The sequence below is a fragment of the Pseudochaenichthys georgianus genome, chromosome 17 (assembly GCF_902827115.2).
Source record: "Pseudochaenichthys georgianus chromosome 17, fPseGeo1.2, whole genome shotgun sequence".
NCBI lineage: Eukaryota > Metazoa > Chordata > Actinopteri > Perciformes > Channichthyidae > Pseudochaenichthys > Pseudochaenichthys georgianus.
In genome coordinates, this window is record NC_047519.1 from 32128063 (window position 1) to 32145555 (window position 17493).

Sequence of the window (17493 nt, forward strand, 5' to 3'; positions counted from 1 at the left end):
TAGATGAGAATAAGAATAATGCAAGATTTCTTTTCAGCACTGTAGCCAGGCTGACAGAGAGCCACAGCTCCATTGAGCCTTCTATTCCCATAGCACTCAGTAGTAATGATTTTATGTGCTTTTTTAACGATAAAACTGTTACTCTTAGAAACAAAATTAATGACCTCTTGCCTTTGACCAGTATAGTGTTTTCAACAGCTCCCGGAAACGTAAGTTCTAATATTACACTAGATAGTAAACTAGAATGCTTTTCAGCCATAAACCTTGAACAATTAAATTAAATGATTCTCTCTTCTAAACCATCAACGTGCATGTTAGACCCAATTCCAACTAAGCTGTTGAAGGAAGTTTTTCCATTAATTAGCACTTCTTTATTAAATATTATGAATATGTCTTTATTATCAGGCTATGTTCCACAATCATTCAAAGTAGCAGTGATAAAATCGCTTCTTAAAAAGCACAACCTCGATCCAGAGGTTTTAGCCAACTATAGACCTATTTCTAATCTTCCGTTCCTCTCAAAAATTCCTGAGAAAGCGGTCGCAAAACAGCTGTGCGATTACTTAAAAAACAATGATTTATTTGAAGATTTTCAGTCTGGCTTTAGAACACATCATAGCTCAGAGACAGCTCTGGTTAAAGTCACAAATGACCTTCATAGCCTCAGACAAGGGACTTGTCTCTATTCTTGTTTTGCTCGATCTCAGTGCTGCATTTGATACTATCGACCATGATATCCTATTGCAAAGACTAGAGCACTTAGTTGGCATACAGGGAACTGCTTTAGGCTGGTTTAGGTCCTATCTATCTGAACGCTCTCAGTTTGTACGTGTTAACGATGAATCTTCCACGCAAACCAAAGTTAGCCATGGAGTGCCACAGGGCTCAGTGCTCGGACCTATTTTGTTCACATTATATATGCTTCCGTTAGGCAATATTATAAGGAATCATTCTGTAAACTTTCATTGTTATGCGGATGATACTCAACTATATTTATCAATCAAGCCTGATGAAATTAATCATCTAAATAAAATTCAAGACTGCCTTAAGGACTTAAAAACGTGGATGACCTTAAACTTTTTGATGTTAAACACGCCCAAAACTGAAGTTATTGTACTTGGCCCGAAGAATCTACGAAACAAATTATCTAAAGATATACTAACTATGGATGGCATTAATTTGGCCTCCAGTGAGACTGTAAGGAATCTTGGTGTTATATTTGATCAGGATTTATTCTTTAACGCCCACATACAATCAATTTCAAGGACCGCCTACTTCCATCTACGTAACATTGCAAAAATCAGGCATATCTTGCCTCAAAACGATGCAGAGAAACTAGTCCATGCATTTGTTACTTCTAGGCTGGATTATTGTAACTCTTTATTATCAGGGAGTACCAAGAAGTCAGTCAAGTCGCTTCAGCTGATTCAAAATGCTGCGGCTCGTGTACTAACCAGAGTTAGGAAAAGGGACCACATTACTCCTGTTCTGGCTGCCTTACACTGGCTCCCTATAGAACACAGGATAGAATTTAAAATTCTTCTTCTCGCCTACAAAGCCCTTAATGGGCAGGCGCCATCTTACCTTAAAGAACTCATTATACCCTACTGTCCTACTAGGGCATTGCGTTCCAAGAATGCAGGGTTGTTGGTTGTTCCTAGAATCTCTAAAAGTACAATGGGAGCCAGAGCCTTTTCTTATCAAGCTCCACATTTGTGGAATCAGCTTCCAGTTTGTGTTCGGGCGACAGACACCCTATCCGTTTTTAAGAGTGCGCTTAAGACCTTCCTTTTTGATAAAGCTTATAGTTAGGGCTGATTAGATTCAGCCCTTAGTTTTGCTGATATAGGCTTAGTTTGTCGGGGGACATCTTACTTCTTCCTTCTCTCTGTCTATACCTGTGTACTCTCATGTTCCGATTAACCCAGCTTCCCCAAATGTCTTTCTTTTTGGTGTCTATATACGCCGGGATCAGGAGTCATGGATGATCCTGCGGTCCTGTGTCCTGGATCGCGAGCCCTGGATCGCGAGTCGTGGCTGTGGTCCTGGATCATCGGTCCTGGATGGATATCCTCGTATATACGCCGGGATCTGGAGTCATGGATGATCCTGCGGTCCTGTGTCCTGGATCGCGAGTCGTGGCTGTGGTCCTGGATCATCGGTCCTGGATGGATATCCTTGTGGATTCATCTTCCTATTATACACACATGCATTTCCAAACATTTGGACTACCTATGTTGCAAATGTATTATCTTTTCAATTTACACACGGCATCTATTGCACGTCTGTCCGTCCTGGGAGAGGGATCCCTCCTCTGTTGCTCTCCCTGAGGTTTCTCCCATTTTCCCCTTTAAACTGTGGGTTTTCTCCGGAAGTTTTTCCTTGTACGATGTGAGGGTCTAAGAACAGAGAGTGTCTAATTGTCATACTGATATTCTGTACACACTGTGAAGACCACTGAGACAAATGTAACATTTGTGATATTGGGCTATATAAATAAACATTGATTGATTGATTGAAGTGTCAAGAGGGAACTATCCAGCTCCTAAAAGGTTTGATACAAGGACTCCTTTATCGAAGGCTGATGAGGAATGTTGTCCTCTTCTTGTTTTCTGTAGACTAGTTTCTATGTTTTACATTTTAAACCATGTTGTGTTTGAAAAGTGTATACATTTTGTGTCTGCATTTACAATATATTTAAAAGTCTGTTCTCAATGTTGGATATTGAATGTCCTTCTTGTCTTTTCTTCTGCCCCCCCCCCCCCACATCCCCGAAATTCTCATTTAAACAAAACAAATGTTTTATATGTTTGTCACACGATGGTGTTCAGTTTACCAGTATGTTATGCATTTTCCACACCATACTATTAGTAATATTCTCAATATAATCCTATCCAAAACAGCAATATATCTGCAACCTCTTACTTAAATACATTCCCAGGAGATGTGATTTATTGTTGGGATATTGGTTGACATTAAATTGACAATGCGCAGATCCTAGTTTTATTTGATTATTTCTAAATGATGACACCACTCTAAAATATGTTTGTGTGTGTTCAACTACTATATGTAAGGATGTGTTTACCATGTTAAAAGGTTTTCCTTGAATTAGTATTGTTTCTCTTTGTATATGTTTTTTGTATATTTGTTGTGTTTTTTACACCCAGATATCAGCTAAACAGAAAGTATCTGCATGTGTTCATATGTTGCATCTTCTTTAGGGATGTCGTCTATGGACAAGAAGGCTTTTGGGAAATTGGGGCTCCAGGCTGTTTGCTATTACACGGTGACAACCCTCATATCTGTGTTCATCGGCATCGTCCTGGTTGGGAAATCACACGGGAACGCCTCAGCGCCCCCTGGTGGCGAGGTGGAGGCTGTGCAGACTGTGGATGCCTTTCTGGATCTCATCAGGTTAGTGTGCATCATAAAGGATCAATCTCAAATACAAACAATCATTAAATAACCTTTACTCTCTTTCTTTAATTTACAGAAACATGTTTCCCTCAAATATTGTGGAGGCTTGTTTCAGGAAGGTGAGACCTGCACTGTTTTTTTCCTACTCATAATCCTGCTTGATTACAATGATGATACATTTATTTAATTCAGTACAAAACTATTTATTCCAAAATCAAAAGTCTTGATGGCAGCAATCTGACTCAAACAAGTAGGTTCAATTTTCTGTTCTTTGTAGTTGTGATCAAATATTTATTTTTATCTCATTAAATACAACTGTTATTATCATGACTTTTAACGGCTTTACTGGTAATCTTGCAGATGACACAGCGGCGATGCCAGGCACATCAGAAGGGGTCAATATTTTGGGTTTATTGGTCTTCTGCATCGCCTTTGGATTTATCCTGGATATGGAGAATGAGGCAAAACCTCTGAGGCATGTTTTTGACTGCCTGAATTAAGCCACTATGCACCTGATCAATCAGCATAGTAATCTGGTAAGAGAAACTCACAACATTAAGACTGTGAATTATAATCATTTAAAGTTTGAAATGTTGACCCCTTAATTGCGACTAAGCCAATTACTCTATCAGTGAAGTTTGAAAAAAAACTAAAACACAGTACAATCATCATTCAAAAAGATTTGCTGGCTTTTACAGTGCTTTGCCACACTGTTCTCATGCAGGTACTCCCCAGTGGGAATCCTCTTCTTGATCGCAGGACAGATTTTGAAGCTGAGAGATAGTAGGGGTATAGGTCTCCAGATTGCAATGTATGCTCTCACTGTGATCCCTGGACTCTTCATCCACAGCTTCATCATCTATCCCACACGTAAGAATCCCTTCAGGTTTATGACTGGTATACTACCACAGCCTTTGGGACTTCATCCAGGTGAGCTGGAATTTCAGTTTTCATTGTTGTTTACAGGCTACAGCATAAACATACAGTTAAGATGGATAATCTTGCACTTTTTTTCATACAGCACTGTGACTCTACTGATCGCCATCCGCTGCCTGGAGGAGAATCTCAACATGGACAAACGGGTGACACGCTTTATGCTGCCTTAGGGGCTACAATGTCCATGGATGGCACAGCACTTTAAGAGGCAGTAGCTTCCATATTCATCGTCCAGATTTATAATATGGAGCTGGATCTGGTATGATTAAATAACTTTATCTTTCTACATTGTATGTCAATTCATCCTTGCATATTCTAATGATTCCCGACGCAGCCTCAGGCATCCCAAGCCGGCACCGTAACCATGGTGATAGTGTTGACATCAGTTGGACTCCCTCTTGAAGGCATTTCTTTTATCATCAGCATTGACTGGATGCTGTAAGTGTGTGTGAGTGTGTTGCCAGAATAAAATAAAAAAGCAACCATTAGTGTAAGAAATGTTCTACCAATATCTTTGCTGTACTTAATGTGTTCAACGTTTCTTGGTAAAATGTGCATATGTGTTGTTGAGAGGAAAGCACAAAGTTACACATATTCTAAAAACAACATTGGACTTCCTACATTTATGTGTTTGTGGTGAAGTCACACTCACAGTCACAAGTTCCTAACTTTAGAACTTCCTGTATTTGTTGATAGCGATCATTTGAGGACGACCACCAACGTGCTTGCTGACTGTATCGTGCGGGTGTTGTGCAGCATCTCTCCAGACATCAGCTGCAGAGCTCCAGTCTTACAGAAGAATGCTTAGTGGAAGAAAACAAAGAGAGACGTTCTAACTGAGAGGTAACACCACAGTGCACTCCTGCTATTCCTGCAGCAACAAGTTGAGATTCGTAGTGAGGTCAAATTCAAGCTGAAATTATCTTTATTAACATGCACAATGGCACTGGTGCAGACGTATAATATTGAACTTAAAATATACATGGACAAATAAATGAGTAAAGCTAAATTTTTGCCACTTTTGATGAGGTTTTATGGTTTGGAAAGTATGTTTGAATTAAACAAGACTCTTTATTAATATACACAAATTACCGCACTTCAAAATATCGTATCAAAGATTTGGTAATGTACGGTCAAATGATTCCTTAAAGAAATATTATTGAAAGCAACTGCTGTAACAATGTCTTTATTAACTCATTAAGTACTGATTGATTAACTAATCATTGACTCATGCTTGTGTTGCCTGAACAGGATCTCACATGTATTATTCTGTCTACAGTGTGTGGCATTTTTAACATGATAATTTTGTACTGCTTCTGGGGAAAACACACATTCTGTCATCACGTCTATGGTATCCCTCCTGAAACACAAAGTCTATGATGGATTCATTTAGTTTGAAATGTGCCGGTGACATTTCTTCTGTACCGAATGATTGTGTGCCAAAAAGGTGTTCAGTGGGTGAGACTGCAAGCATCCTTCCTACTTTCTGTAAACGCTACAGGGAATTGACTAATTTGTTATTGCAAGAAGTGGGTAACCTTTCATTTGACCAAATAATTACTATTTTGATAGCTTAATAATTTGTTGGCTTTTCATCATAGTCAATAACTACTCAGTTCAATTTTTCTTAAAAATATGTCAATTTTTTTAGTGAAACGTATATTGTAAATAAATTCAATTTAAAATATTTGTTTACACCATTTATTCTGACTGTGGAACAAATCACAACAGAAAACAGAAAATATACACATCTTTCACAGGATATCACTTCCATCACTGCCATATATTATAATTTAAGAATATTTACATATATTACAACACCACATCTGGGACCATGCACATTACTCATTAGATGCAACTAAGTGTTAAAGGGCAGCTGGCTATTCATGCATCAAACCCTGATTTACATTGTATTTTTTATGTACAGCCTGACCCTGATGTGTCAGTGGCAGCCGCAGCTTCCTGCCACCATGTCATTATACTGTTTCAACACCACATTCTCTGCATCATCAAAGTAAAGCAAGTTGATGGAGAAGAGCTTGTCGGGGACGCAGCAGGGTGTATCGATGCCTTTGATCAGCTTCAGAGCGTTGATGATGGACTGGACGGTGGCGTGGTTGGTGGGCCTCATGTTTTGACCCAGGGGGAAGGGGCAGGAGCCTTTGCAGTGGTAGGCGTTGTAGCCGCGAGGAGACACGATCCAACCCGACCAGCCGATCTCCTCAAAGTCGACGTAGAGGGGCTGGCGCTGGCAGGGCGAAGAGGCACCGTCCTCCTCGCTGTAGTCCAGTGAGCGGGCGATGCGGGGAGGAGGGCCTGACATGGGGGCTGAGGGCAGGTCGGAGCTGACTTCTGTATCGTTCGGGTCTGTTTAGAGAAAGGAGAGCATTTTTGTTAGAAAACAGTCTATTTTTATAGTTTATACACTATTTTCTTCTGAATTGGAACAAAGCATGTCATATTTCATGTCCTTTCTTCTTATATTGCTCTTATTCTGAAGGGTTTTGGTTGTCAGCAGCAGAAGAATGTTTTGATAGCCAATAATAATTGAATGTCAGATTTTACTCTTACTATGTTTCTGATAACTGAATTAATTTACAAGGGTTTCCCCAAGGCCCCACAATTCTTATCTACGCCCCTGCTCATCAAGACTGTGTGTTGTTTTACTATCACTGGACATAATCCAATCAATCAAATGACATTAACTTGACCTAAACTCACCAGTGTTTTCTAGAGTAGTGGAGCGGCTGCCATCGTCCGTGAAGAGGACCAACATGGGCTGTTTGCTCTGGTGATGGTTGCGTCCTGAAGCGAAGCGGATCAGCTTCAGATCCATCTGACTTCCTCCAAGAGTCTGAACCACCACATGGAGCCCCAGGTTACTGCGTTCATCGCTCATCCAGGAGCGGACCTTAATAAAGAAGTTCACATTAGTCAAGTACAACTCATAGGTCTGTAAAGAAAAGTCTGTATATGTGATTGAAGGCCTTAAAGGGGTGTAAATACTTACTGCTTGTGTAATGGTGAACACTTCCCAGCCAGTAGAGTGGACTGGGATCAGTCTAGAGGACAGCAGCTTCTTCTCCTGTGTGTTGTTGTTTTTGCTGATGTCAAGCAGCTGATAAACACTAACCTGAATGAAAAAGAGGTAATGGATGATTAAAGTTCTGTCCCTGGAGGAGATGCATTGTGATGGGTTTAAAGCATGTCATAACATTGTTAGTGAATGGTACATACCTGGCAGAAATGGTGTCTGTTGAATGTCAGTGTAGCCTGAGGTCTCAGCTTGAACAGATGCAGCTCTGCAGTGAGAATCTTCTCAGTTCTTGCAACCGTGGACAAATTGAACCTGAACTCCACCTGTTCACTGCGCACTGCAAATGAAATGATAACATTAGAAACAAGAACAAGCGTGACCCTATTTCATTGACTAAAAAAGCCAGCAAGAAACGCATGCATGCATGGATAACATCTTACATTTGTCAAAGAAGCTGCGCACAGTATTCCCCTCCAGCAGATACGGGTCCTTTGTCACACCGTCCACATCAGCAACAGTGTTGTACAGATCGAGCATGTACTGAGGTGGCTGTTTGTGTCCATGCATAGCAGGAGGATCCTCCATCCCAAAAACTTCCAGAAGTCTCTTGATTGCAGCTGAGCGTACTTCCCCTGACTCGGCGGTGAACTGATTCTCCAGGTAGCCGAGTGGAGGCCGTGCAGCGATGGTGCAAACTAAAGCGGCAAAGCTGATCACAAACAGCAACATGTCTGAAGGTAGAGTAGATTCCTTGTGCGTCGGTGTCCTCGGAGCACACAACCGGCCAGATAGTAACTTGGAGTTGGAGTGACTGCAGGACCCTGGAAGCTTGACTTTTTATATCAAATGCTCCCGTTCACTCTTCAGCCTTGGTAAACAGCAGTAAAGATGCTATTTGGCCGCCAATGTAAATTGCCAATCAGCCAACATAAAGGGAGACTAATGGCGGCGTTAACAAGGTGTGAACCCGATTGTAGATTTTATTCAAGCCCATTGTCCCGACGTCTGGCAATAAATGTTCAATAAACTAATTTCATCCTTTGAAAATAGCTTGGTACTTATGGACCAGTGTCTATGTTGTGCAGGAATACACTGTATGTATCATGCAATAGGAGATAAATGAAAGAAATGTGAACAGAATCAACCTGAAGCTGATCTCTTGAGGAAGTGCATTCACCATGGGAGGTCGACGGCCACTAAATGAATCCATTAATTTAGAATAAGGGGCACAGTGCCTTAGGTGGAAACCAATTACTTCGATAAAGAGACGGGTGTCCCTGTCTACACCTCGAGAGATTAACATAACTGCTTATCCTGTGACTGCTGGATAATCACCACATTTGTAAAAAAAAGAACTCCAAATGCCATGCGGTTAAGCTGATGTGGTGCTAAAAAGATTATTTCAACTTTAGTCAGTTCGATCATTTCCAATCCCAAAAACACCCCCCTTTTTACATTCTCATGTTACTCAAGTTAATCAAGATAAGATAAGATGGACCTTTATTAATCCCCGTGGGGAAATTCAGTAGTTTAACAGCAACAGGGTAAGATTGAAAAACAGGACAGCAAATGTTCCTTTGGGTGTACATTTCCTGAAGATTTCAGAACAAAATACCGTGCAGGCAATTGCGTGTATGAACATGTTATGGTTCCATTCAGTTTACCTGGCTTTCAACACATAGATACAGAAATATGTATACAAAGATAATGCATTTAATCAACCCTTAGTTAAAGACAACAATCTTAGTCATCCTTTTAACTTAAAAGTTTGTTTTTGTTTATTTGTATTTCTTAAAACCAGCTGAATTCCTTCCTATTTGTCTGACAAATGGCGCACTGTGCCATTTGGTAACTTTGATCTTTACGCACAATTGCAAGAGCAAAATGTTTGTTTCCCCAGCTGTAATAAACAATTAGAGATCAAAGTGTTGTCTACATGACACCTTGTAAGCAAGTCATAAAACTTCTTCTCTTAAGATGACAGAACAAAAAACACAAAAGAGTTTTTCGCACGTTGATATGAAAATAAGGAGCTATTAGCTACCTGCACGTGTGTTTTTTCAAAGGGACATTTGCAAAGTGGTGGGCTTTGCATGTGTTCCATACCGGTGCTTCTTCGACGGCTGATTTGAGCTCTGATACTTTAAACACTCACTTAGACACATACTGGTTTTGATTTGTTTCAGAATGTTTTTATCAGATTGTCTTACATCATGTCAACAGAGGTGGGAGAAGTACTCAGATATTGTACTTCAGTAAAAGTACATGTACCAGAGTGTAGAATACTATGTGAAAGTCGAAAAGTATTAGCATCAAAATAAACTTAAAGTACCAGAAGTAAAAGTACTTATTATGCAGATCGGTCCATTTCAGAATAATATATTTTATGTTTTGATTATAATGATTGATGCATTGAAGTGTTTATCACAGCTGGTGAAGGAGCAGCTAGTCTTAATAACTTTGTAAACTGCAGGGTAGCTGCTGCATTTACTCCAGGTGTAACTAAAGTCTGATTTAAGTGATCATATTTCACATATTAATCCAAATCTGAAAAGTAACTCTGAATAAATGTAGAGGAGTAAAAGTACACCATTTACCTCTGAATTTTAGTAGAAATACAAAGTAGCATAAAAAAGAAATACTCAAGTCTCTCAAAATTGTACTTACAGTGCTTGAGTACTAGTTACTTCCCACATATGCATGTCAAGCATGCCAATACTTCCTCTTGTGACTGTTATATTTCCTTGTTTTTCTTAACTCAAACCCTACAGTAATAACTTTTTTTAAGTAATGATATTGATATAATAATGTTAAAGAAGGCTACACCTTGTATTTGCTATGTGGGGAAGTTTCTCAAGTGCTATTTGAGGTTATATTTCTTAGAAATATTTATTTTCCATACGTTTTTTTGGTGCAAATACGGTCTTCCAGTTAACAAATACCTCACAGATTATTGTATTAAATTTATTTACAAAATTATCATTTAAACATATATTACATATTATACAAAAATACTTTAGGAGAGCTAATTCTTAAACGGATGTCAGAGTTTTTGGTGGGGTCGACAATGGACTGTTGAAGACTCCTGAGAAGGGATTTGAAGTGGTTTCCAGTAGGGGGCGCTGTGGTCAGTTTTGACAAAGGCAGGATGTGATGGAGAGGATAGTGCGTATCTGTCCATGCTGGTCGAGGAAGCTGTGGGTCTCATAGCCCTCAGGAACACAGGAGCTGGACTGTTTTTCAGCCCACAAGTGGCAAACTGCTGGATCAGATTGATTTCTGCAAAATAAAATTGAAATAAAATGTAATATCCTTTGTGCTACACATCAAATAAGCTGTTTGTTACCAGAAGCATACATAGAAAAATCAATAAAATGCCTTAATGAATGCCTCTGTTTGGTTACACTGTGAAAGCTAACTCCAGCATGTGAGGTTCTTGTATGCTTATATCAGCTTATGCCTGTCAAGTTTGAATGAAGTCATTATGAGTGTCAGTACTTCCACTATGGGATACACAAACAACATGCATTAAGACATGCATTAACCTGACCTGCTGCTGGCGCGGTGATAACAAATTCATACTGTGCACCAAAAAAGTTGTAAAAAACTCTAAAGCTTTAATTAATATTAAAGTTGAAAGCCCAAATGTCATTACATTTAAATTAGCTGGCACTTTCTCTTAAAGCAACAATAAGTGCAATTGTGCATTGTAAGTGCTGGTGCCTTAGTCTCAATTGTCCTAAATCTTGTTCAAAATATACTGAATATTTCAGGTTGAATTTAGGGAAAAGATGTTTAAAACAAGTACACATTACATCTAGAATACTTCAATTTGATTGAAAGCTGGAGCTCTAAAACATCTTGGCTTTTAACATTTAACTCAGTGTCAACATCATAAACCTAAAAAAAAAGTGCTGAATAATGTTGCTATGATGCAGTTTTTTTTGTATTTGTCTGTGCACTATTTTCTCTCTCCAGCCATTCAATCAAAGTCCAATGATATTTTGAAGGAACTACATTACATTACATGTCATTTTGTTAGACGCTTTTATGCAAAGCGACTTACATACATTCAGTACTGAACTATTGGGTACATTTGTAATGGGGATCTCTTATTATGCCATATACTTCATAAACAATTATATACGGTATTTTGTTCTGAGAATGAGGCAGACTTCTGAAGGAGGGACATTTGGTTCAGGAATGTAACGCTGACGACATGCTGAGTGCAGAAAGTGTCAGAGCTCACAGGCAATTGTTATGAGAGGGTCCGAGGAGGTGTGGGTGTGTGGCAGTGTTCATGCTTACCTGAGAAGGCATCGGGTTCCTGTAGTGCAGCCTCCCAAACATCTGCCAACGTCTATTTCCTGTGGAAAATTAGCAACACACAGAGAGGGCAATCAGCACAGCTGGTCACAAACATTGACCCAGTGGAGCCGGGGCCCAGCTGTTGTTTACGGCTCTGATCCGACACCTGCAGGGGCCATTTGTGTTTGCACTGCAGTCACACCCTTGGTGCTGAGGCACAGCCAAACACCAACTCTGTCCATAAAATCAGTCTTTAAATCCTTAATCTAATAAATCATTCATCAAGTTAAGTCTGGGGTAAAGATAAGAAATAGTTATATCAATATTTATGGTATTGATCTGATTGTGGATGAACTTCGCATTAAGTGCTTCAAAGCTTTTTTGAGGTTTGATAGAGGATAATGAGACTAAATCCTAATTTGCTACAATTGGGCCACAAAGCAGTTTAAATCAGGTTTCGATTGTATTTTTCTGAGTTAAGTTGAGATGGAACTCAAACCTGCCAGTCTCTGTTGTGTATTGTTGCCGGCTGTGCATGAGTTTGGCCAGTGGATTAGCTTGATTAAGTGCTGTCTTCCACATGAGAGTCTGATGAATAAAGATACTTCATTACTGTCTGGCACCCGACAAGACCCTCGTTTCCTCTGAACTCCACTACAATAGAGATAGTGTGAAACCGGCATCACAAATGAATCACATTTGTGGTGTTAAGTATAAGCCATGGTAATCAAAGAAGAGATGAGAAGGCTGGAGTTGAAGTCATGCACATTTTCTATTTTGGATAAACAAGACAGAAACATTTTTTTTATGAAAGTTAAGAATGTACACCTACTTTAAGTCTCTCCTCTTTGACTCCATCGTTGTGGACTACTTCATAGTGATACTCCATGTATGGGACCCTATAGCAGCTTTCTTTCAGCTCACAGGACACCACTGTCTGGATCAGCTCCACTTTGTTTGGGGTTTCCACCAACTCTGAGTCAAACTTAGTGGGAACACAGAAGAATCCCTCTGTGAAGGATTAAGAAAGGAAGAAATAGAGTTATATGGGCAGAAGGGATTACATTACATTACATTGCATTTAGCTGACGCTTTTATCCAAAGCGACTTACAATAAGTGCATTCGACCAGGAAGACACAACCTTGAAGAAAACAGAATCATAAAGTACATCAGGTTTCATAGAGCCAAACATTTCAAGTGCTACTCAACTGGCTATAGATAAGCCAGTCCTTCATTAGTACATAAGTGCTCTGTTAGCAGTTCTTTCTGCTGTCCTGATGTCAATGGGGAGCTCATTCCACCATTTTGGAGCCAGGATAGCAAACCCACGTGTTTTTGCTGATGGGAACTTGGGTCCCACAGTGCGGGTGCAGAGAGTCGTTTTATTGGCTGATGCAGAGCGAAGTGCACGCGCTGGGGTTTACGGTTTAACCATGTCCTGGGATCAGCTCAATAATAATATCTGATCCAAATTAAAACAAAAACAACACCAGATTGGCTTTGGGATCACTCTCACCCTAATTGATAGGTCTTTTAAATTACTAGAAAGCAATTTCACAAGTTTGTATTCTGATTATGTTACAGAAAAGGGTTTGATGAAGTGATTTTAATTAAACAGACAAACTCCTGAGTAAGTACAACTATTGTATTGTGTATATTCATGTAGCTTGAATTGTGAAATGGCCCAAAAATGAGCATTGGGACTTTAATTGCATCAGCATTGTGGTAGATTCTGATGAAAGCAGTCCTGCTTCGACTATGGGCCTGCAGTGACTATCACTATAACTAAAGTAGGCCTATATCCTGTTAGTTTTTTTTAACACAAACATTGTGCAGTTTCATATTATTAATAGTTTAACATGGTGACACTGTTGCCTATACCTTTCAAATTACTAGCTTTACTTAATGTTTTCTGTTCTAGTGAAAAATATGTTGCATCGTTATCTCCCTTATAGTTTTAGATAATAATAATAGACTAACTGACTGAGTTCTGTTCAACCTATGTGTGTTAGGAAAGTCAGTCATATTTCATCTGATCATCTGATCAGCTGCTCACTGTATATGTGTTTATCCTCTTCCTGTTTTGATTGTTATTTGGAACGCAGGTAGCTGCACAATACGCGCGCGCGCACACACACACACACACACACACACACACACACACACACACACACACACACACACACACACACACACACACACACACACACACACACACACACACACACACACACACACACACACACACACACACACACACCACACACACACACACACACACACACACACACACACACACACACACACACACACACACACACACACACACACACACACACACACACACACACACACACACACACACACACACACACACCTGGTGAACCCTTGGACCGGGAGCAGCCTCCCACGTCCAGGACAGCCTCATACGGTGTCTCGCTGTAGTAAGTCCTGAGCGCGGGCACGCGGAGGCACTGGGTCAGATTGATCTCGCACTGGCACTCCTGGATGATCTCCACCTCGCGGGGTCCCTCCAGCAGCAGCAGCCGGTCCACGCGCACCCCGGTCGGCTCACACACCTGGTTCATCCCGCAGGAGGGCATCCGGCCCTGCGGCCCGGGGCTCTCTGGAGCTGAGGGTCCGCGCGCCCTCGTCTTTTGTAAGAGAAATAAGATATGTCAGAGCATGTTTCTGTGTCCATCATTGTGAGTGGTGGAAATTATTTGCAGAGTGCTATTACAATTAAAGTGCATTCATAATAATTGAAGAGCTATGCGGAAAGTCCTACTAAAACCATCAATATATCTTACAGAACTATCATACATCCTTTAAAAACAATATACGTGATTTGATGACCCGTCAGTTATAACGTCATCCTAATGTCTATTTGAGTTTCAGTAGATAACTTTTACAATCACATAGGGACAGCGCCCCCGTGTGGCCACCTGGAGAAACGCAACTTACTTTTTTACTCCTAAGAAATTCCAGCATTGAGGAATGTCTGGAGTATTCCTGCTGCCCCGCTTCATGTGAGGGCCTGGGTGCCCCCCCACAGTGCGACCTGCACACCCCCACATCCACACTGACAGGACTCCCAGAGATGTCTGTGTGGAGAGTCACACAAAAATAAATTTGAGGTCAGAGAGCAAGATTAATAACATATAAAACATACTTTTTTAAACACGTAAGGCTAATCATGTCAGTTGCTTTTACATGTTTAAATCCTCCGACAAATTATGCTGTGGCTTATTTTAGAGGATTGAAGACTTGCAGTTCATTGCAAATCAAAACATGTGCTTTTACTGAAAAACATGTGGTTGGGTATTACCTTCTCCAATGTAGACAAAGTGGCTCTGTCTCTTGCAGCACAGCCTCTGTGTGATCAGGTTTCTGTGATCTATGTGTTTACTAAACACTCCGGTCACTACAAAACACAATCAGAAAGTTAACATTTTTATTCTTTCACTCAATGTATACTTGTATAATGTCACACTTTATACATTTCCCAAAATAGGCAGATTCAGATCAATGGGATCACACTGTTTTACACACAAGTTAAATTTAGGACACAATACTTCAGAAATCCATATGTCCAAGTCTTTAGTTAATCAAAAACTGAAATCAGCAGGTACTTACGCCCAGACAGGTTTATTAATGTTTAGAATAATAGCTTTACAAGAAGAAAAATGAATGTTGGTGTCATGCATGACTATTATTCAGTGCAGCATCACCCCATCCACTACACTCATGTTATTACAAGGGATTAGCAGGTATATTTGATCCGGTTGGTGTCAGTCCAGTCAGTGAATAGCTGCTTTAATACATGTCACAGCAGCAGCAGCATCAGAGAATAGAGTAAACAGTACTTACAGGTCAGGTGGAGGGCACACAGGAGGAGAAGAAAAGGTCGTGGTACATCCATGGCTTTAATCCGAATCTGCTCCTCAGCTGCCAGATACTGAGTGTCCCTCTGCTCACTGATGCCTCTGATATTTATATGGGATCAAGCTTCAGCCCCAAATGTCACCCGAAAACAAGCTCTCAGACTGGTGTAGGGTCAGAAAAAGTGAGAGCTAATCAAATTTCCATGTGGAATGCTTTGTGGGATGGAGTTCTTACAAGCAGGGGCCTGCACTTCAAAGGAAATCTCCACAGCCTCTCTGTTTCTGCTGCGAGGACCGAGTGGCTCGAGTGTGTCGACCAGCCCGAGCTCTCTCTAATGAAGTGTTTAAGTAGCCTCGAGCCATTAAAGCGTCGCTCATTCAAAGGCCTTAATCATCTTTTATCTCAGGGGGAAGGTGTTTAGCACCTCTGACTTAAAACAAAACCCGGCCCAAACACATAAACAGGATCAGCATGGGGCCTGAGCCTCCCCTTCAGAAGCCCCAGCACCTTTGTGTTTATTCAACATGACACCAAATGGCCAGAGCAAATCCCAGCTTCTTTTTCTCTTCAGAGAAAGGGGCTAAAAGAAGTATTAGAATAACATACATTTCAGACATTTCAATCTCTGTGTATTTAACATTTTAGAGCTTAAGAACAGTAGACTGGCAAAAAGGCCTAGAATAAACCTCAACAAATTAAAAAAGGGCGACACAGATACCCTGTGAAGCTTTATTTACAGGCATAACACATATGGTCCAAATAAATCATCTTAATGTCAGGAAAACCACTTTAATATGGTGTAACGTTGGCATTTGACTTATTTTTCAATCATATCTCAACAAGGTGCTAATCCTTCTTTGAAGTGTTGATATGATCCCCTCATTTTCAGCGGGATCATCGTTCAGAGAGCCATCAGCACTCAGACCTGTTGATTAAGGTGACGCCTTCAACCGTTTCAATTGTGGATTGCTTTCACAAATCCTATTGAAATGAATCATAACCCTGGTTGAACCCAGATATAGTTGTAGTAATCACTTGATTGAATTATTCAGATCATATGTTGTCAGGAAACTCTACTATAAAGATGACCACAATTGTTTTCCAAACTAAAGGGACCCTGCGGGAAAGCGGGTCCACACAGCTGTAATGTTGTTATTGATTTATAACTGTGTGCTTTGTTTTGTAAAATGTGAAATAGACTCACTTCAAAACAAGTAATTGACTGTTCAGGGGTCAGAGGTTAAAAAGTTTGAGACTCATGACCAACAATCTAATGAAAAGCTGTGTGGTTTCTGGATCTGCTGATTGTCTCAACAACATAAGGACTTTAAATGTAAACCAGCACAATTCCTTGAGAACTGAGCAAAGTCTCTCAGTCGGAGAAGATATTGAAATACCACAGAAAGCTCCAAAGACATTATAAATGGACATTGTGCTGAGATGTTCATCAAACTGCTGTCCAAGGTCAAGAATGAAGCTTTTTTGTATCACTTGAATCTCAAAGTTGACCCCCTGTTTATCAAAATACTAATATATTTTAAAATGCATTCCCTACATGAGTATGGTAATTTTGAACAATGTTTTAAATTATTATATTAACTTGTTATTTTCAATATAATTTGTCTTTCGAGACAGAGTGAAAATAAAACCTCTTTCATTGAAATAGTTGTAAAAAGAATGTTTCCTGAAACCTTTGATAAAGTGAAGTCAACATTTACTGACTTTAAAGAATGACAAAGATCTCCCTACTTTCATTAGAGTCATGACGTATTTCGGCCACGTGTTAGAACAGTTATTTATGATCCTTCAAATGTAGCAAAGAGACACTGGCTTTCATGACAGTGTTTGGGCCAAGGGGTAAACTGTCCCAAATATTATGGCAATAAACATAATGTCATTTTCAAATAAC

The 17493-nt window shown here is 40.0% G+C and overlaps 2 protein-coding genes and 1 pseudogene across 2 annotated transcripts; 1 reads left to right on the plus strand and 2 right to left on the minus strand.

Moving 5' to 3' along the window:
* Nucleotides 1–3193: 3193 nt before the first annotated feature.
* On the plus strand, nt 3194–5193 carry LOC117462604 (excitatory amino acid transporter 1-like; annotated as a pseudogene).
* Nucleotides 5194–6295: 1102 nt separating this feature from the next.
* On the minus strand, nt 6296–8119 carry admp (anti-dorsalizing morphogenic protein). The gene is made up of 5 exons (XM_034103757.1): nt 7831–8119; nt 7591–7727; nt 7364–7486; nt 7075–7264; nt 6296–6720 (listed from the first exon to the last, which is right to left on the minus strand). Exons 1-5 carry the CDS (start codon nt 8117–8119, stop codon nt 6296–6298), a joined length of 1164 nt encoding a protein of 387 aa, XP_033959648.1.
* A 2329-nt stretch (nt 8120–10448) lies between these two features.
* Nucleotides 10449–15621, minus strand: pnhd (pinhead). Its single transcript, XM_034104876.1, has 7 exons — nt 15570–15621; nt 15028–15123; nt 14664–14803; nt 14077–14353; nt 12531–12709; nt 11699–11757; nt 10449–10669 (listed from the first exon to the last, which is right to left on the minus strand). Exons 1-7 carry the CDS (start codon nt 15619–15621, stop codon nt 10519–10521), a joined length of 954 nt encoding a protein of 317 aa, XP_033960767.1. The 3' UTR covers nt 10449–10518.
* Nucleotides 15622–17493: the final 1872 nt, after the last annotated feature.

Bases quoted from the DNA above. Each gene is read 5' to 3' on its own strand.
- admp (XM_034103757.1), bottom strand. From the start codon at position 8,119: ATGTTGCTGTTTGTGATCAGCTTTGCCGCTTTAGTTTGCACCATCGCT. The intron at 7,728-7,830 runs GTAAGATGTTAT...TTTCATTTGCAG, and splicing joins GCGCAGCTTCTTTGACAAAT to TGCGCAGTGAACAGGTGGAG. The intron at 7,487-7,590 runs GTATGTACCATT...TTTTTCATTCAG, and splicing joins ACAGACACCATTTCTGCCAG to GTTAGTGTTTATCAGCTGCT.
- pnhd (XM_034104876.1), bottom strand. From the start codon at position 15,621: ATGGATGTACCACGACCTTTTCTTCTCCTCCTGTGTGCCCTCCACCTG. The intron at 14,354-14,663 runs GTAAGTTGCGTT...CTCTTACAAAAG, and splicing joins AATTTCTTAGGAGTAAAAAA to ACGAGGGCGCGCGGACCCTC. The intron at 10,670-11,698 runs GTAAGCATGAAC...TTTATTTTGCAG, and splicing joins GGAACCCGATGCCTTCTCAG to AAATCAATCTGATCCAGCAG.